The 20,960-nt window shown below is 22.8% G+C and overlaps 2 protein-coding genes across 3 annotated transcripts; one reads left to right on the top strand and one right to left on the bottom strand.

Moving 5' to 3' along the window:
- Window positions 1-3,869: 3,869 nt before the first annotated feature.
- LOC126896291 (epidermal growth factor receptor substrate 15-like 1) lies at window positions 3,870-20,682 on the bottom strand. The gene is made up of 20 exons (XM_050668941.1): window positions 20,395-20,682; window positions 19,294-19,338; window positions 18,892-18,981; window positions 18,212-18,355; window positions 17,996-18,151; window positions 17,566-17,676; window positions 17,317-17,490; window positions 16,143-16,327; window positions 15,913-16,081; window positions 11,899-12,054; window positions 11,130-11,219; window positions 10,796-10,858; window positions 8,953-9,150; window positions 8,708-8,878; window positions 8,571-8,646; window positions 8,397-8,440; window positions 8,274-8,325; window positions 8,042-8,094; window positions 7,360-7,602; window positions 3,870-6,449 (listed from the first exon to the last, which is right to left on the bottom strand). The coding sequence occupies exons 1-20, from the start codon at window positions 20,419-20,421 to the stop codon at window positions 6,108-6,110; spliced, it is 2,589 nt and encodes an 862-aa protein (XP_050524898.1). The 5' UTR covers window positions 20,422-20,682; the 3' UTR covers window positions 3,870-6,107.
- Window positions 12,484-15,917, top strand: LOC126896293 (uncharacterized). 2 transcript variants are annotated; one of them, XM_050668945.1, is made up of 7 exons: window positions 12,485-12,896; window positions 12,958-13,216; window positions 13,278-13,443; window positions 13,693-13,859; window positions 13,990-14,171; window positions 15,341-15,493; window positions 15,548-15,917. In XM_050668945.1, the coding sequence occupies exons 1-7, from the start codon at window positions 12,550-12,552 to the stop codon at window positions 15,717-15,719; spliced, it is 1,446 nt and encodes a 481-aa protein (XP_050524902.1). In that variant the 5' UTR covers window positions 12,485-12,549; the 3' UTR covers window positions 15,720-15,917. The 2 variants fall into 2 exon arrangements, with proteins under 2 accessions (XP_050524903.1, XP_050524902.1); XM_050668946.1 differs by lacking the exons at window positions 13,278-13,443; window positions 13,693-13,859 and having other exon boundaries at window positions 12,484-12,896.
- Window positions 20,683-20,960: the final 278 nt, after the last annotated feature.

The following is a 20,960-nucleotide window of genomic DNA, read 5'->3' as shown; positions in this document are numbered from 1 at the left end:
AAAAAAAAAAAAAACACATCTTAGTAAAACCAATACCTTCTCAGCTTCGCATCGAAGCTAAAATACAGCCATAATAATAACTGTATTACTCAATAGTAATCACAAATTAATAATAATTTCAATGTATATAAGGCCTAGCACGTTTTTAATAATTCGTAAAAATAATTGAATTTTAAATTTGGGGGGCCGGCTCTGGGCCACATTAAATTTAAGGGGGGCCAGGCCCACCCTTGTCTACGTGCCTGGCTGTAGTGTCCCCTCGTTAGAAGTATTTATTTCGAATTAGATTTGTTATGATAAAAGTATTCAACTACAAAAGTAAATAATTTTACTTTGTAATTTATTAATTTTTTAACTCTATTTGTGTGTACTACCAGTCTATAATATTCCAATTTTTTTTGGTAACATGTGGCTATATAAATCAATTCTAAAAAAAAATGATTATTAGTTTCACTTGAATTTAACAATAGATTTTTACTATTGTAATCAAATTTTATAATAATACACTCACTTGAGTAAATTTTGTTGACAACTTTTTTATAGCTTCTTTTAGTTAAAGTAAATCACTAAGATTAATTAATTTCTGAATATTTCAGTTGTTGAATCTTTTTAAACGGCAAAAGTTAATAAGAAATGATAATTTTGATTTTTATTTAAGTGATCTATTATATATAAATGCAAAAAAAATCGAGCTTCTCTGATAAATTTACTGTAAATAGTAATTTTAAAATTTCCTGACTGCTTATTAATCTATTTTTCATTATTTTCTATTTAATGATATCAATTTCAAACTTGCAAGTTGAGCTAAAAATTATGGTAATAAATTCATTTCTTTTTTTATTATAAACTTTCACTTTAAAGGACAAAAAAAAGATTAAAAATGATTACTTTTAACATATTAAAAATCAAAATCAATATTGATTATAATTATAAAATTATAATATTTTTGAATCTAAGAATTACTAATCAGGATATGATTAAGGAAATAGGAGTTGATATTGTTTTTATAATTATCCACCAATTTCTTAGAATTAAACACTATATACAGATTTGCATGGAAGAGTTTCTTATGATAGTGATTTTAATCACTGTCAGATACCATCTATACTTTTCCCAAATATGCCACATCCATATTGTGCCGCGACCTCACTGTGCTACTGTTTTTTAATATTTATTTAAAAGTTACAGATTTTCAAAAACTAAGTTGAAAATGTTATACATTTTATACAAATTTTCAAGTTTTTAAAATTTTTTTCTTAACTTTGAAGATGCAAAATTATCAAAATATGTATAAATTTTTAATTAATGTAATTTAAATTCATGTAAATGTTATATTTATTGGTGGACTCATTACTATAGCATACCCTTATAACGTATTTTAAAATAAACATAAAAAAAAAAATTTTTAATTGAACACAAAATTAGCATGTTTTTTAACTGAGGTAGCCATTTGTATAAAGAAGATGGAGGTCGTCGAGACAATTTTTTTTTTAATTTATAATCGTAACGTAAGCTTAAATTTTACATATGTTTTAAAAATGCAATGTTTCCGAAACATTTTTAAAACTTAAGATGAAAAAGTTGAGTTTTAAAAAAAAGTTGCTATTTTAAATCACCCTGTGGTCAGTTAAAGGGTTAGAATTTCAAAAAAATTTTATTAAATAACAGAAAATTACTTAAGCTATCAATATAAAAAAATTATTTTGATTTGTTTATTTTTCAATAAGTTATGACAATTTTTAGAAAAAAATGTTGAAATTTACAGATTTTAAAAATCGTAATTTTTTGCAAGATTCTTAACATTTACGGGGAACGAGAGACAAATTTTCAATTTTTGAGGGTAATGTCATCAACTAGATAAGATTTGTGATCTTTTGACATAAATAAATAAACAAATTATAATAAAATTAATATCTTCTCAGCTTCGCATCGAATCTAGCTAATAATATATATTATTAAGAGTAAAATTTATAAATTACCGAATTTTTTTATATGATTACTAAAATCCACCAAAAAATAGCATAACCTGCTTTTTAGCTTAGTAACAATCAAGGGGACCGAGCTTTAGTAATTAAATTTTTCTCCCTCGAGTAAAAAATAGTTCCAGCGCATACATATAATATACATATAATTTTAATTTATTTGTCATATAAATAAATTAAAAATGAACAAAGTGTAATTATTTAATTTTGTAGTTGAAACCTATGGTATCGTCCTTGATATTCAATGAAGTTATTCAATCTAAATGAGATAAAAATCAAAAAATATTTAAATTTTTATCAAACTTAAAAAGAATTAAGAAAATATGTTGACGGACGGGGTTTGACCCTCGTACTCCATTGGGAAGAAGAAATAAATGTTACTGACGCAGTAATCGTACATCGCATTTGTCAGTAGAAAAAAAGTGCAATCTAAGCCAGTTCAAAATTTCAGTCGTTTTTATCGATTTACAAGAAGCAAAAAATTTTAAATAAATCTAACATTATTTTCTGTCATTTAAATTTATATAACTTTTGTGAAATTCAGAATACACTTCTTGTATGGTATTTTAAAATAAAAAATTTACTTAGTTGTATATTTTTTTAAAAGTAATAACGGTGTATAATTGAAATTAAAAAAAATACGTACAAAAAGAATTTTATATTGAATTTTTGTAAGATTGATGGAAGAAAATATGTAGCATAATAAATATTTACCCATATTTTTTTTCGTGAAAATTTCTTTTTAAATATATTTTTGAAAGTTATATAAATTTAAAGTCAAAATAAAAATGTTGGAATAATAAATTAAGGGGATTGGTACTTTTTCTTAATACCCCAATACAGTTGACACAAATTTCCAATAAACACTTTCAAATAAGTTTAAGTACGACAATTTATTCATTTTTTTTTTAATTTTTCAATTTTTACACAAAAATCGTACTTTTTTCTTTAATATTAATGTCCGTTTTCACCACAAAGACAAGTCCAGAGGTCAATTTTTTTCCAATTAAATTATATGACATAAGCTTTAATTTAAGGTAAACAGTGTTCAGTAAATAAGGAAATTCTACTGTTTATAGCAACTGACCTGTTTCCTTACTACTGAACACAATATATATAAATATCAATATTTCTGAAACTTTTTTAAAAGTTAAATTAAAAAATTTCTGCTTTCTATAAGTGTTTAAAGTTTTAACCCCCATTTATATTGGAAAATGTTCCAATTTAAAAAGAAAATGAGAAAATGTGGTAACAGACATAAAAAAACACATTATAGTAAAATTAATACCTTCTCAGTTTTGCATCGAAGCTTAACTTATTGTACTGGTAAAAACACAATTTTTTCGGTTTCCTATTCTGTAGGTGCAGTGTCACCCCCTAAAATGTTTTTTCTAGATTCGTGTCTGCCTATTTACGCAAATGCATATTAAGATAAAGTTTTATAATTATTTAATTTAAAAATTGAATTTCCAAAACTATAAAGGTGTACCATCAAGTTTTAATAACTTCTGATCCAATGTATATTTTCCATTACTTTTTTATAATTTGTACAGTTTTCAATTACGTTAAAAATGTATTTATGTTTACTGATAAAAAAAAATAATAATATTTATTGTTTTGAAATTTTAAAATAGCTATATTTTATTTCTTTTTTTAGAATAAATTTTGATGTTTCAATAACAACTTTAAAAAGAAATCTCTCAGTCTTTTAAATTCACTAAGATTAGTATTATTGTGAAATTCAGAATTAACTTCAAAGCTTAAATTTCAGTTAAATGTTAAATAATGAAACAAAGAATAATTACCAAAATATTTAAGAACTAAAAACAAATAATAAATGTTTTATAATTAAAATTTTATTTATTTCTCAATATTGAGTAAACTGTGTATGATGATGGTACTTTATTATTTTAGTATCATACATACTATTATATTAGATGAAAAATAACATGGCATAGAAGTAAGTACATACTAAATTTTTCACAATATATTAGCTAAAATAATTATTTTGAAAGTCGGACTCAATTAAACAACGAACAAAGGTCCTATCAGAAATTAACAAGAGGCGCAGTGCTACAACAGTGCTGGCAGTTCTGGTTGGGTTGGGTTTGGTGGTTGCTACCAGTACTGGACCAATACTAACAGATCTGTACTGGAGGTTTTGTATGATCAGTATTCTGCCAGTAATTGTCAGTCAATACTGGCTCAGTACTTAGAAGAGACGCAAGCCAGTATACTGGTTTGCTATCCCATACTAAAGAGTATACTACTGTATTACGTGATAATAAATGGTCAGTTGCCAGTACTGGTGCAATACTTCGTCCATTGCTAATACTTAACAAAAATTTCTGTTTGAGAAGGTTTATAACTGTTACACATATTTATAGTAATACAATGTCATTAGAACATATAAGTTAAGTGTCATCTTGTTAACACTCTAAATAGATCATTTTCTCATGTTCAACATGATAATATTGTTTTGAAATTTAGTTACAAATATAAGTGTTTTTACATTATATTTATACATAAAAAAAAAATTATTAATAGCGGTTTATAAAACCATGACAAGACAAAATATTATTTAAGTACAGTCAAAAATAAAACTTGAATTTAATACTATAATCAGGGCCGTATTTATGGAGTGGCTTGAATTTACAATAGCTCCCCTAAAATTCCTTCGGGGCAAATCTCAATGTCATGGAAAAAAACCTACAAATATTGTTTACATTCAGTTGATTAAAATATTTAATTTTAATCTAGGTAGTTTTCCTTTGAAAATAATTCACTATTAGCTTAAATAATAACAACAAAAGGTCTTATCATAGAAGATTTTTCTAATTTGAGTTTTACTTAATTTACTGAAAGGTTGAAGTAATTGATAACTTTGATTTGAATACGGACATTGATAAGAAATAAAAACATTTTACACTATAAGTTAATTAAAAAATGTTGAAGACTAATTGCACATGGATATTATATAAAGAGCGACCCTAAAAAAATAGTTTAGCCATCTAACAATAATATCTTAAATACAGCTCTGACGATTATTCAATAATATATATCCATTACATTAACTAGTCCATTTCATTATTTTATAAAGATATTTTAAATTAAATTCTTAACCTAACTTACTGTAGGAATAGATGAAGAATTTGTAGTAGTAGATTTAAAGGTTAGTGCATTTTTTGATAACAATAAAAACTTAGATTTAAAATATAATTCAGATATATTAAGGAAACATTTTAAATATTTTATCATTATACATTAAGAATATTAATATTATAAATTAATAACTGAGTAATTTAATACCAATAAGGAAACATTTAGAATAGATATTTTAGTTATGATTAACAGATGGCAAAAAAATTATGACACAATATTTCAACTTAAAGAGGAAAATAAGTATAATAAACAATGTGATATTCAATTCATACTTAAAATTTACAATTTAATTGAAAATTTGTACAATTTATTCATTTTATTTATCATAATTTAATTTAAATATCATTAGTGAACAAATAATTTTTAACAGTAGTTAACAATTAACAAAATTTAGTAATATTAATAAAAATAAATAAAAATGTGCTTGACCTATAAAATTGATAGGCCATAAACTCAGAACTATGTTATGTAAAAGCTTTTTTGAATACTACTATAATAACATTGTGCTTTTTTAAAACTAATTTTAAAGTAGGATAACATTTAACCACTAACATTTTTTTTTAGTATACCATAGGTTAAAAGTTCACTTTGGCCATTAAATGAAAACTTAAAGCTTGATTCTGTACAAAGTTAAAATTACTATTTACCATAGTTATTATATACTTATTGCTTGTGTCCTGTTGTTATTGTAGGCACAAAAATAAATCAACATATATTAATAATTATGACTAATGAAGATTAAACATTTTCAATACTTCTATAGTGATACATAAGAAAAACCATTTACAGCTAAATAGAACAAAAAAATAATTATAAAAAAATAATCAACTGATATACTGTTTATATAAAAATAATAATAAAGATAAAATGGTTATAAAAAATCCATAGGAGTATTGTATAATAAACATATAATAATACAGAATATATTTTTGGTAGATGTTCATATATATATATATAATTCAGCTATAATAATATTTTTGATCTATTGTTAGTTGTTGTGGCTTTACTTAATCTTAATGCCAGTTCAAAGTCTGCTTTCTCTTGTTCTAACCTTGCTTTTTCTTCTTCTATTCTAAACTTTTTTTGTGCTTCCCATGCAAATTGTTCATCACTTATTCTAATTTTTTGACAGTCATCTGAAGAAAATGCTCCATCTCCAAATGGATCAGTTTCAAATCCAGTATCCGAAAATGGATCAATCTTAAAAGGATCCTCATATCTATAGTCCTTAAATGGGTCTTCAGTAAATTCAAAACTATTTGATTGTAATTGAATTTTTGCTTCTGTTTTTGTGCTCTGTAAAAACTAAGGGATGGGAAAAAAATAAAATATAAAAATAAAAAATTAAAATTAAAATAAATTTGTTTTGAAATAAAATAAAATAAAATGAACAAAATAAAAATAAATAAATGATAAAATAAAGAATAATTATTTCTAAAAAAAAAAAAAAAAGGAAAAGGAAAAGGAAAAATAAGTTATTAGTTTATTTAATAAAATTTAATGTGGTTGAAGTTAATGAAACAATGCCCATTTTCATAAATAAGAACAAGGAATTTTTAATTTGTATGCATCTTAAAAATTCTTTTTTTATAATAATAATTATTATAATCTTAAATTTATGTTGCTATAATGGAGGAACAATAAATAACACTTAAAATGGACATTATATGAAGAGTGAATGTGTCAAACGTTCTATGTGCCAAAAACATATTTGTTCAGAAAACACAAAAAACAATGGTAACATGGGCATGTCTCACATATCGAACACCATCTATGAATGCAATTTTGTACAAGTAAAAAATTTAATTGACATTTGAAACACATACAAGATTGTGGCCTTTGGCACATAGAACATAAATCAGAAATAAAACAATTTTTCACTTTTTTGGCACATAGAACGTTTGACACATTCACTCTTCATATAATTTCACACAAATTAAGAATATAATTAAGACATAGAAATAAATAACAATAGATTAATTATTGGTCAAATAAAAAAAATTTCTTAAAATAATAATTTTTAGGATTAAAGGTAAAAATTGTATTTTAAAAATAATTTCACTAATTCAGTTAATATTTCTTTATTTATTTTTTATTGTTTACTTGAATGACAAATGAAATCCTAACTAAGAATTTCACCCAATCTAAATTATTTTACACCTGTTTATTTTAGTAAGATATATTGAAAAATTAAAAGTCATATTTTATAAATTACCTTGCTGTTGAAGTTTGAAAAATCAGCAAACTCAGAAATAGTTGACGAATTTGTTTGTGATGAAGGGGTGTATGGAGCTGGCCTTGGTGGTGCTGGCCTTGGTGGTGGTTGTTTACCTTTTTTTGGAGGTAATGCTGGGGTTGGACTCTCAGGTCTTTGTTGAGGGGGAGCAGAACTGGGTCGAGTAGGAGCATGTAAAATAGCAAATGGATCACAACCAAAAGCATCTTTATCTTCTTGTCTCTATAAAATAGGTTAATCATTAAATACATTAATATATTGGTTATATAAATAAACAGATTAGATTTGTGTTTCGATATAAACAAAGTTGAGGATCCCTTATTAATATTTAATTGAGTACCAACATATTTTCTATAGACCACCACATTTACAAAAAAAAATTTATGTTATCATTAAATTATATCATCCTCATGAATTATATATATTTTTAATTATTAGCAGCAAAAATTGGTATCGTGTTAGTAATAATCAATGGGTTTTTTATTTATCTAATCTTAAGTTTAAATCTATTTTTCAAATGAGAAATAATAAATTAATTTAATTTGTAACGTTTAGTTTAAATTTTGGTAAAAACTGTAACAGTGATTAAAATCACTATTATAAAATATTTCAATATGATTGTGTTAAAAAAAAATTTGTTTTTAAAATAAAAACAACTTACATTAGACAATTTTGATGTATTTGAATCGCCTCCAAATGGATCAGTACTTTGACCTAAAATTTAAAATTAAAAAAATATATAAGTTGAATAAATAATAGTTGAAATATCATAAATTATCATTAAAATAGATTATTTATTATATAATAATTTTTCATTAATTTGTAAACAAAAAATAAATTCAGTGTACTGAATACATTTTTTAAAATATTCATGTTCATTTATAAAAACTTACTTCTAGCTCGGGAGTCATCAAATGAAGTAAATGGATCATGCGAAAAATCATCCTAAAAATATTTATGTATAATATTAAAAAAAAATAAAAAAAAAAAAAAAATAACTGTTTTATCTTAATTACCGATTTATTGTTTGCAGAGAAAGCATCATTATTTGCAAACAAATCTGAAAAATTGACAAAATTATTAATTATTTGTCTTTAAAATTAAACTAAAAAATATTTCAGTGCATAGTTTTATTTTCTATCACATGATTTTTAAAACCTTAGAAAATTAATAACAAATGTATATTTTACCAGTTTTAAAAGAGTTATTAGATTGATCTGCAGAAGTAAAACCATTCACATTTTCGAACATATTTTTATCATCATCCTTGAACATAATATAATTTAGTAATGTAAAGTTAATTAATAATAAATATACATGAACATACAATTTTTCCAAGCAATTTACTACATTCTATATCACGAAATTCTAAGTTCAATGATAATAAAGAGTCTGGTATGGCATATAGATTTCCTTCAGCTAATGCTTTTTCAGTAGATTCAATAATATTTTCCATTTGATATTTATTTTCTTCTATTTGGTTTACTTTATTTTTTATCTATTAATTAATATTTATTACTAATTAATATGTATAATTATCAAATTAAAAATTAAGTATCAAATACAAATTACTTGACTAATTTGTAATTGTGAGTTTTGTAATAATTTATTCATTTTTTCTAATTTTAAGCTCATTTCAGTTTGTTCGTTTTCAAGTTTATGTTCTTGTGATTTTAATTCATCGAGTTCTTGTTTTTTAGAAGCAAGTTCTGATTCCTGACTTTTTAATAAATTTTCTTGGTCTTCAGATTGTTTACGAAGACTGTCTACCTATAAAAAAATCATTAAACATAAAAGGATTAAAACAGAGAACTACTTTTTATTGGATATTAATATAAAATATAATAATCACATTAATGAAAAAATATGGAAGTTAATATAAATTCTAACTAAACCTAAAAGATTTAATAGCAATTAGTTAACAACTCATGCAATTAAAACGATTAAATTTTTCTAATTTTTTTAACTTTTTATAACATTAAAGTACTTATTGAAACAAGAGTCCAATTGTTTTTTCTTCAAAATGCATCAGTTTTTATCATTAATATTAATTTTTTTTAGTTGATATTATGTTAAATTGTTGACTTAGAATGCATACAAAAGTAAATATTTTATAAAGTATAAACATTTTATAAAAAAATTTCATTCTGAAAATTTATATTAAAATAAGGGTCCAAGTTTAAAATAAAATAAAGTATTTCATAAATTAATTCAATTTATTGAATTGTAATAAATAAAGGAGTAATTAAATATGTTTTTTTTCTTATTAAAAAAAATTTATATAAAATTTTGTGTTAAACCCTAATTTTAATTAAAAATTCAACTTATTGCTATTGCAAACAATTCATTATAGATATTATACAAAAGGAGGAAATAATACTTTAAAAATAAATAAAATAAAACAAAAAAATTTCTATTGGTGTACTAAATAATTTTTAATTTTTATCAGAAGATAATAATTAAGATAAATGTCCTTATACAGAAACACTTTATTAACCAAATATATATTATCAATGGTTATAGTATTGTTAAAAAAAGAGGGCATGCTACTTTACATTATAAAACATATTTTACGATAAATTATTATAGCCCTCTATGACTAAATGTCAGTTGCTAAACAATATTTGTTCATCTTTGTTAGAAAATTATTATTAAGTGGTCCAATCATTTTTGGAACCTTGCATAGTTTTCCAATATTATGAAAAATTGCCTGACGAATTAGTAATGTCAAAACCATAGTTTGGAAAAGTAAATACAGGGTCACAGTCACATAGTATTTATTGTCAAATATGGCTATCAATAAATATACATTCTGTATTTCCAGTTAGTGTATTTATTAACTCATAACAATGTGTCTTACTACCATTGATAATAAATGCAGTGTACATACGAATATCAACATCATAAAAAACCAATTAACTACCTGTATTTGTAATCCCTTTTGTATTATAGATGTATATTAACTCAAAAATTTGAAACTTTAAATGTTTATTTCTAATGAACGAATATAGTTATACTAAAAATTCAAATGCTATTTACTATTAAATTAAAAACTCAAACATTTTATTTAATTCAAAATATGTGTTCCCATTTAAAAAACAAAGTTGACACCCTTACAAGGCACAAGGGATGAACTTAAAAATAATCACATGGTTAATAATTTAAGAATAATGTGTAACTAAAGATAACCAAAAAAAAAAACAATTGTTTAAATTATTTTTATTCTGTAAGTTATTTAGTGGATTATGATAAAAAAAATCACCTGTATATATAAAAGAAAAATATATGTATAGATCAATTTATTTTACTTGTCAGAACTTGCTGACTCACTCTATATATAGAATAAATGTAATAAAAAAATATATAATTAACTAGATATTTCAAAGAAAAAACTACAAAGGAATGGTTAAAATACCTGTACTTGTTCATCTTTTACTTTTCGATTGATGTCTTTAATCTGACTTTCTACCAACTCAGTCTAAAATGGTGAAAATATGCACATGCGGGTTAAAAAAATTAAATAAAACTTTAAAGCAAAAAGTGTAATATTAATAAATTATAAACAACTACAATATCATATTACTACAAAATTATAGAAATATTAATAAATTAATAAACTATTTCATAAATTACAAAAGTTAATAAATTTCAGACAACAAATCAAGTTCATGCAAAAATACATACATCCAAATTTAAAAAAATGATTTAAATTAAAATTATATAACTAGATAATATAAATATATAATTACCTGATTTCTAAGATCATTTAGCCGTTTTTGAGCTTCACCTTTTTGATTTTCAAGTTGTTTCAAGGTGGCAGATAAGGTATCAAGTTCACTCTATAATTAAAAAATATATCAACTCAATTAATAATGTTACATTTAACTAAGAAAAGTATTCAAAGTAATCAAAGGGCTCCGTGTAAAAAACAAAATAACTCAACTTTATTATTCAAATACTTTTTAGGAGGCTGAAAAATAGATATTTTTACATTATCTTTCCTATGAGATAAAAAAGCAATAATTTTCAAATTAATTAATGTAACTATTTTTTATTGGATAGATATGTTCATTATTTTAATCTTACTAATTAAGATTAAAAATATGAGTACAATGAATCAGATTTTGAAAAAAATTTAGTTTACTTTATTTTGAATAAAGCTCTTCAATTCTTTAAAAACCACTCCATTACTTTAAAAATAGTTCAGTATAAATATATATAAATTTTAAATTAAAAGATAATTAATTTTTAGTGACTCAGAATAGTACAAGGCATGCAATCATATCTGATATCTAACTATTTTAAACTTGTTTAAGATAATAAAAAATAAATAGTATATTATGTTATAAAAGTGTAATACTAATATATATATTTTTGCAGGGAAATAATTTCATATAATAAAAAAAAAAATAAAAATTTTCTACAAGTATAATTCTACTTGTATTATTAGGTGAAATAAAAATTTCATTTCCAAAAAAAACTCAATTTAATTTATTAACATAACACAAATTATATTACCTGTAAACTTTTGACTTCACCAAGACGAATTTTTAAGTCAGCATCCTTTTGAGTAATTTCAGTTTCTAAAGTTAATCTTTCTTTAACTAATTCATCAATATCTTTTTGAATCATATTTAATTCGGGGTTCGAATATATTTGAGACATTTCATTACCCTTAATTTTTAAATATAAAAAAATTAAGTTATTATACAGTTATAAATGTTGACCAACAAATAATGTTTATTTAATACTGACTAAAGCTGCTATTAAATTTTGTTTCTTAAATTATAATCATTCAATAAATACATAAATTATTATATAGGTATTTAATTTATATATTAAATACAAATAGTCACTATCAATTACAAAAATAATGAAAATAATTTTTTTTTTTTTATAAAGTATTAATTTTAGATGTCATAAAAATATTTAGAAAAAAATTAGTAATTTATTTAATATAGATGATTTTAGCTTAGTAAAATCATTTTTTTCACAATAATGGTTTCAAATTTTGTATTAAATTTTTTTAATTTACTAATTTATAAATACTAACATATTAATATTTAATTTTAGATATCAAACAAAAATAATTTATATGTTAGTGATCATAGATTGTTTGTTGACAACTTAATACTTATTTCAATAAACTATTTGAAATATTTAAAACAAATGTATTTATCTGACATTTTTGTTTTAAAATTAATTGTTAAACTAATTATTCTTGGATGTTTAATAAACAAAACATTTTCCATAACAAAATCTAGATGGAATGACATTAAAAAAGAAACTAAAAATATATTAGAAAAAAATTGGAAACAACCACGCGGTATAACTCAAGTAGGGCCAAAACCAGGATCTTATTTGGATTATCCTGGATTTGATCAGGCTAAATTAGAACAGAACAGAATACTTTGGGATTTGTATTATAAATGTCTGAATGACCAAAGTTTCCATACAAATAGTAAACATGTATTTGCAGCCAAGGTTATTAAAACATTTAAAAGTTTTTCACTGAAGTATAGTTATTCTTATCAAAATTTTGAATATATATATATTGTGAATTTATTGTGGTATTAGATTAGAATGTGAACTTTGTATTTCTCCTAAAGGACTTACTAACAAAAATGTATGGTTTTATTCAATACTTGAAAAAAATAGAAGTTTAAGATTACTAAAAGAAAATGATTACTATAGAATTTCACCAATTGACTTATCATTAACTATAATTAATATTGATGAATCTAAAAGTGGTTTTTATCAATGCATAATTTCCAGTTCTGAATCTAGACCATTTATTATTGAATTATTCAACGAGGATATTGAACCATTTCTTGAGGTATGTGCTTCAAGGTTTAAATAAATAAGTATTTGTAATAATATTTTGATTAAATATTAAGACAAATATCACTAAGATCAATACAAAGATAAGTGATACAAAAATATTAATTGATTTGAGATTAAAAATGTGGACAGAATGGACAGAATGGACAACATGTAGCACATGTGATGAAATAGGGATTAGAACTAAGTTTGGGTTTTGTTTAATTGATTCAATTACACCAAGTAAATGATTCGTAATAATATGATATCTAAAAAAAGTTAAAAATATAACTTGTTTTTTATATTATCTGTTTTCGAGGAATTAAAAATAATAATTACATCAGTTTACGTAAATTAAATCAAATTTTAATGTAGTTAAAAATAAATATTCATTATTTTAATAGAATTTGTTAATAACCATACTAAGAATATTTTAAAACTAAACCAAAAATGAATAAATCTTTTTCAAATAATATAATATTTTAATTTTAGAAATTAATACAAATGAAAATATGTTTAATAAAACAAATGATGAACATTTGGAGAATTTATTGAATGCATTTGATACTGGGTTGCCATGTCATAGCAATCTTTTGAATCCAAATATTTTTAATGGAATTAAAAATAATCCAATAAAAGTTGTAACAGAATATTGTAGGGTAAAAAAAAGAATAATAACTATTAATGAAAAAATTATTTTCTAAAAATTAAATTAAAAATATAATAGCTGTAATATATTTCAGTAAACATTAAATAATTACTTAATTATTGTAAAATTTATTACTGTAGATTCAATGTCATAATGATGAAGTATTTGAAATATTGGATCCCCAAGGAAATATTATTGATAAAGTGAATAATTCTGCAGGTATTTATTCTTCACAACAAATAATACCTGAATTACCACCAAAAACTGAGAAAATTTTAATAATCACTCATTTAAATCAAAATTTTAACATTACATGTCCAGGGTAAGTTTGTTAATTAAAATATAATATATTATAAAGTTTTTTGAAAGTAAGTCTAAATTATCTCAGCTACTATTAAAGCAAAATGAGTTTTTTAATTTTTTGTTTACTACATATTTAACTAAAAAAATGAATATTCACCTGATCACAGAAGCAAGTTAATGAAAAATACAGATTTTTTTTTTTAAATTTTTAAAAGTATAAATTATAATAATTTTCTTAGTAATATTTGAATATATATGTCAAAAGATTTTTATAAAATGAAATGTCAAACTGTAAATGTTAAGCTTCTCAGCTTCACTGAGAGGATACTAAATTTAATATGTGTTAATTTATTTTTTATATCTCTCAGCTCTAAACGGACCAATTTCTTTCAGCAATATGTTAAAAAATCACAAATTGTATCTAGTTGTAAACATTGCCCTTAAAAATTGAAAATTTTTTTCTTAAAACGGTCATAATTTATTGAAAAATTAACAAATCAAAATTATTTTTTTTTTTATATATAAGAACCTTGGTATTTTTCTTTTATTTGATATACTTTTTTTGAAAACTTGATCCTTTACCTGTCTACATAAAAGATTCAAAATAGCAACTTTTTCATAAAAAGTTAACTTTTGAAAATATTCCAAATATACTACGTCCTTTAAACATAGTTAAATACTATATAATTATACTTAATATAATTAAGGAAATAGGAATTCATGTTGATTTTAAAATAATTCAATAAATCATTATAAAAATTAAGCATTATGTACAGTTTCGCTGTAAAATACTATCCAAATTTTTTTTATGAGTGATTTTGTGTTAGATAACTCTCATACTTTTCTCAACTATGCCACGTCCCAACTGTTCCGTAATCTCATTATACTAAGGTTTTAAGGTTAAGGTTAAGGTTAACCAATATAAGTAACAAGTCAATGATAGAAAAAATCATATTAATTTAAAAGTTATTAGTTATTGTATTATTTTACAATAAAAAAAACTTTTAAATATCTGTATAAAAAGATTACATTACTTGTTCACTTTTTATAAATTGCTGGTTATAAAAATTTTAATGACCAAATATATAGAGTTCATTAAGTATCACAGTTTTTTTTATTATTAACACTGTAAATATATAAAAGTTTTAGAAATTTTTTATTTAAAAAGTTATGATTTTTCATTTTAAGAAATTTGAATACAGATGCACCTTATGTATGGAAATTAAACAATAAAACAATTTTACCATTGATTTCTAAAAGTGCTGAAGATCATATATATACAGACATATTACACAGATTAATTATTCAAAATATAACTAAGAAAGATGAGACTATTTTCACGTAAATTATATATAATACATAAAAATACATATAATTTGTGTTAATAACATTTAGATGTTGGCAACTTAATTACTTAGCTGGGATTGTCAGAGTGAAAATCATAAAAGAATTTAAATTAAGTATTCAAGAAGATATGTACTTATTGTATGGAGCTATTCCAATTATTGGATTATTTCTATGGGTTGGATTTAAAGTATTTTTTGATAAAGATGCAGCATATTATTAGTCAATTTTTTTCATGAATAAATAATTCCAAATATTTGCAGCTATAAATATATACATATATAATTTAGCATTTGGTATGATTGTTATTTTGAGTTTTAAAATGTATAAATGAAATTATAATTATAAGGACTCAATAACATTTATAACAAAGGTATGATTAGATAATATAAAGATAAAAAATTATATTATCTTACTGCAATAGTAGTATTATTTTGACTATTATTTCTACAGCTTGGTGGCATCATATCAGCAGAAAGTTCATGAGGAGGATTAATTCCTTTTAATTTTCGTTCAACAAACCACATGGCTAAACAGAACTGATCTATATCTAATTTTCCTTGTTGCTTAATGTCACATAAACTCCTATAATATAAATCCATGATAAATAGTAGTAACAATGAATAAATAACTAATAATTTATTACCATATATGAGCTAATACTGATGAGGGTATACCAGTTTTTAAAAATCTATCTTTGATTTCAGATCCAGAAACGAAACCATCTAAATCTTTGTCAGATTCTATAAACATAGATTCATAACGAGATTTATCATCGGCAGTAACAACCCATGTTGATGTTAGTGTTTCAGTAGATGGACTAATTGGTCTCTAATATAATAAATAAATAAATTACTATAGCTAAAAATATAATAAAAATACTTAGAATGGTAATACATGTATGTAACTTGGGATAAACTTTGCCACACCCAATTACTTTAACTCAAAACCTAAAATATTTTCATTCAAAATTCAACCTAACTTTATTGCACATTAAAAAATTAGATAGGACATCAATATTTAATCAACCACTTGTTAATTATAGTTATTATTTTAAAATAATTATTTGTTAAAAAATTTTAGTATTTTAAAAAGTGCATGATAAACATTAGAGGCAAGATGAGACATGTACCCATTGAAAAATTAGCTTAGTAGTTAAAAATTGATCTTTTTAAGACTTTACTGTTATATTCCTGATTCATTTCAAAAAAAGAACAAAACTGTTAATTATCATTTTACACAATTAAATTTTGTAATAAGCATTACTATAAATACATTATCTACAATTATTATAAATTTGTTAATTATCCATATGTTCAAAAATGTTTAAATTTGTAAAACAATTATATTATTACTGTTTTACATTCACTTTCATAAAATTCTTTAAAATTTATTTTAATAAACTTTTATAATCATTCTTAATCTAATTAAGGTAAGATAAGGAAAATGAGAATATTATTTATGGATTTACACCATAACAGAAAAGTCTTTTTTAATAGTGACAAAAAAAAAAGTAAGAAAAAGATCATTAAAAACTTAATTTACTTTGAAAATTAATTAAAGGATGACAAGGAACTAGTAAAAAAAATTATTTTTAAAAATTATTAAAACTAATATAATCACAAATAAAATTAAAAATTGCATTGTGATTGATTTTGTTTTCTTAGAAATTTGTATCTAGTATGTTTTTTCTAAGTTCCCACAAATATAACATTTAGCATAGTAATGTTCTAGGGCTAAAGTGTAGCAATCTCTTAACAAACTATTTTTCAATAATTAAATTAGGAAACTTTGAACTATGAAACATTAAGTGTTATTACTACTGGAAGTTGTTTGACTAGATTATTAGAAGTGCATGACGGAAGCACTGGTAATATTGGAATAGGTGAGGCTGTTACAATAGATGTTTTTCTTTTAGTAGATGGTAAAAGCTCTGCAGGTAAAACAGCGGGTATTGCATATTTTTCTAAAGCCTTGTAAACTAAATGCATTGCCTGTAAGAAAATATTATTTAACTAGTAATTATTTAATAAATTACAGTTTGATAACAATAAAACAAATTTACATACCACTGCAAATTCATGTTGATTCAATTTACCATCTTTATCCATGTCAGCTAAATCCCAAATTTTACCTAATGTATCAACTGATAACTTTGAATCAATCAGTAATCCTTTGACCTAAGAAATAATAAATAGTGAAATTCAACATTTAAAATATCCATATCTGTTTAGTACTACGGTTTTATACAATGAAGAATGAAGTATTACATTATGAAAATTATTAATCTAGAGTAATCTAATTTAAATAGTTAATAAGTAGTGCATATACTAATACTTTATATACTACACTACTAATACCCCAAGAAGGAATATTAGAAGATGATTACAGGAATTATTTTAATAGGAGGCTCAAATCAAATTTATACATGAATATTAATAAATTCAAAGACTAATGTCACTAAAAATAAATTAGATTTGTAATAAAATAAATCCTTACTTTATCTCCAGATACTGTTCCATTTAAAGGCCTTAAAGATTCAAACATTTTATCATAATTCAATCTTTCAGCAGGTTTCATTGACCAGTCATTTATATTAGAAGAAGGGGTTACTAAACCTGAAACTTTGTTTGCAACTAATTTTGATGCTTCTCCCTAAATTAAATAATTACAAATTGTGAATAATGAACAAATTCTTAGTTTTTTTTTTAATACCATATTGGGTGGTTGTAATTGTTGAGTAATATTGCTTATTGATAGGTTTTGTCCAGCTTGAGCTAATGCTATCAATTTAAGGGCTACAAAGAATCCAGGCTTTGTCAGAAAACCATTGGCTGTTGGATCAGATAAGTCCCATATCTTTGAATATATAACAAATTTTTAAAAATGTATTAAAATAATTTTTTTTGTAATAATATTATTAAGATTTTAATCATATCAAAATAACCATCATATGACTCACAAAGGATATCTTTATCAATTAAGAAAACTGATATTAACCATTATTAGAGGTGTAATTATTTTAGTTTTGGAAGATTTATCTCCCTCATCCTCTCTTAATGCACAGTGCATTACAATCAAATCTAGAACTGGTATTTAAAAAAGCCAATCAACAAAAATAGAAAATTTATTTTTTATTTTTCAAATTAACACTAAAGAAAAATTAAATATATTGACAATGGGATTTAAATTTTCTTGGAAAATTATTTTCTAAAAGGAAAAACTTAAATTATATAGAATACATATTTTGTTTGTCTATAGTATTTATTGAAAAAAGAGATTTTAATTTTTTTTTGGAAATTGGCTTTTTTAGACATAAGTCACAGACAAAATTTTAAGTATTCTTAACTAAATCAGTTTAATAAAAAATTGTAGAAAAATATATTTAATGATACCTGACTAAGTATAACTTGAGATAGACCAGATTTCTTTAGAAAATTTGCTGCGTCTATTGCACCAACATTACCTTTGTTTGTAGGATCAACCTAAATATTTAAAATGAAAAAAGTGATAATAATATAATACAATAAATGATTCCTTAGTTATAAATCATTTACATTCATAATATATTAATTATTTAAATTATAGTTATAGACATCTTTTCTATAAAGATTCTGCCCCTAGAAGAAATTTTAAGTAACAAACTCTAACGAAAATACCAAAATTTCATTGCTTTCAGTCTTTTTACCAACCTATAGTGGGATTTTACAGAGTGAGTGTTGGTCAACAACATTTATTTTTGTCTTCGACTATAGAATAAATAAAAAATAAGTTAATGCTGATGAGTCATTACTTACCATATTATAGAAAGCGTCGTATATAGGATAATGATTACCAGCTACCTATAATTACAAATAAAAATATTTAGAGATGGTAGCAAGTTAAATTGTAATAAGCACAAAGCCATATACAAAATATTTATTTACAAAGAATATTTTATCAAAATATAACTATTTTTTGAAGGACTTAAAAATTTAATTAGATTTGGACATCAATGTTTTTCAGGTGGGGGTTCTTGAACTTATTATTACTAAAATATGATTTATATATGATAATACACATGGTGTGGTTACTAAAAAAATTTCGATTCTAATAAAAAAATAGTCATGCAAAAAAGTTGAGAAACTCTTTTTTTATATAATATTGAAGCATAATAAAAACAGTTCAGTCAGTCTACTCATACTCATTATATCAAAAATAAAATACAGTTATTAATATTTTTACAGGTACAAAGGAACTTTCTTTCAATGAAAACGCTGCAGATCTTACTTTTTTCCGCTTAAAAAAGGATTTACTCCATAAGAGGGACTGTTGAAAGGAGGTTTCACTGTATATATTAATACATTTACAAAACAAAAGGTAAGAGTACCACACACGCTAATACTATTTGGTATTTGATTAAAGAATCATAAGCTATATTACTTAGTGTTAGAAAAAATTATCCTTATACTTATGAGTTTTGAAGCATTTTGCTTCCTTTAATTAAAAAAAAAATAGGTAATTAATTGTAATATCAATAATTATTGTTACCATTATTTATATAATAAATCACTTCAAGACAATAATGAAAATTAGTATGAACTTATTGACATAGCATGTTTACTTTAAAATTATACCAATAAAAATCTTTTTTCATTTAATGAGAATAGTGCTTGTTTTGAGTAATTAAAAAATATCATCTTACAATAAATATTTAAAGAATATAAATAAAAGTAAATTATTTTTATCAAATTAAATTATAATAACGTAATTAATAAAAAAAAAATCAACTTCCAACTGTAATAAATACGTTTATTTTTAGGGTGGAGCTTGGAACAAAAAGGAATATTTTATGTTTTTCAAATATAAAGTAAATAAATATTTTGTTTTTATATAATAATTTAAATAATTAGTCTTACATCATTAGGGGAAGGCAAAGACGCCATCCTGCTTAGTTTTTGGCGCCTCGAATGCTTATAATGTTTCACTTAAATAATTTGATAACAAGCTAAAAAATATTTACACTGGTGTCACAAAACCTATTAAAACTGTTAATTAGTAATAACTACTAAATAGAAAACAACAATTCAGTATAAATCTTTTTCTGAACAAGAATAAATATAAATCAGTCTGGACGTAAAATAAATTACAATATCAAAATTTTACTACATAACACTATAAAATTGATTTTTACACAGAATTTTTATCAGAAAAGACAAACATGAACACTTTTATAGATTATAGAAAGACTATTATTATTATGACGGTCGATACCAGTGTTGAAAAAGTTACAATATATAAAATTGTAAGATACCTATCATATGATAGTACATAACAAATATAACATGTAAAACTTTTATAGCTATTTTTCTATGTATTTGTATTAACTTACTATAATATTAACTTTATATGATCTTAAATTAATTAATTTAAGTTTATAATTAAAATAAAAAATTTTTAAATTAATTTTTAAAAATACATTTTT

This window comes from Daktulosphaira vitifoliae, unplaced genomic scaffold (assembly GCF_025091365.1).
Source record: "Daktulosphaira vitifoliae isolate Bord-2020 unplaced genomic scaffold, ASM2509136v1 Scaffold_1, whole genome shotgun sequence".
Taxonomy (NCBI): domain Eukaryota; kingdom Metazoa; phylum Arthropoda; class Insecta; order Hemiptera; family Phylloxeridae; genus Daktulosphaira; species Daktulosphaira vitifoliae.
This window is presented reverse-complemented; position numbering and strand designations above follow the sequence as displayed.

What these genes read in the sequence shown, in the direction of transcription:
- LOC126896293 (XM_050668945.1), top strand. Translation starts at nt 12,550, where the DNA reads ATGTATTTATCTGACATTTTTGTTTTAAAATTAATTGTTAAACTAATT. An exon ending in TTTAACATTACATGTCCAGG is followed by an intron (nt 14,172 to 15,340) that starts GTAAGTTTGTTA and finishes TTTCATTTTAAG; the next exon opens with AAATTTGAATACAGATGCAC. An exon ending in AAAGATGAGACTATTTTCAC is followed by an intron (nt 15,494 to 15,547) that starts GTAAATTATATA and finishes AATAACATTTAG; the next exon opens with ATGTTGGCAACTTAATTACT.
- LOC126896291 (XM_050668941.1), bottom strand. Translation starts at nt 20,421, where the DNA reads ATGGCGTCTTTGCCTTCCCCTAATGAT. An exon ending in CTCAAGTTATACTTAGTCAG is followed by an intron (nt 18,356 to 18,891) that starts GTATCATTAAAT and finishes ATATATTCAAAG; the next exon opens with ATATGGGACTTATCTGATCC. An exon ending in TAAATGATCTTAGAAATCAG is followed by an intron (nt 10,859 to 11,129) that starts GTAATTATATAT and finishes TCACCATTTTAG; the next exon opens with ACTGAGTTGGTAGAAAGTCA.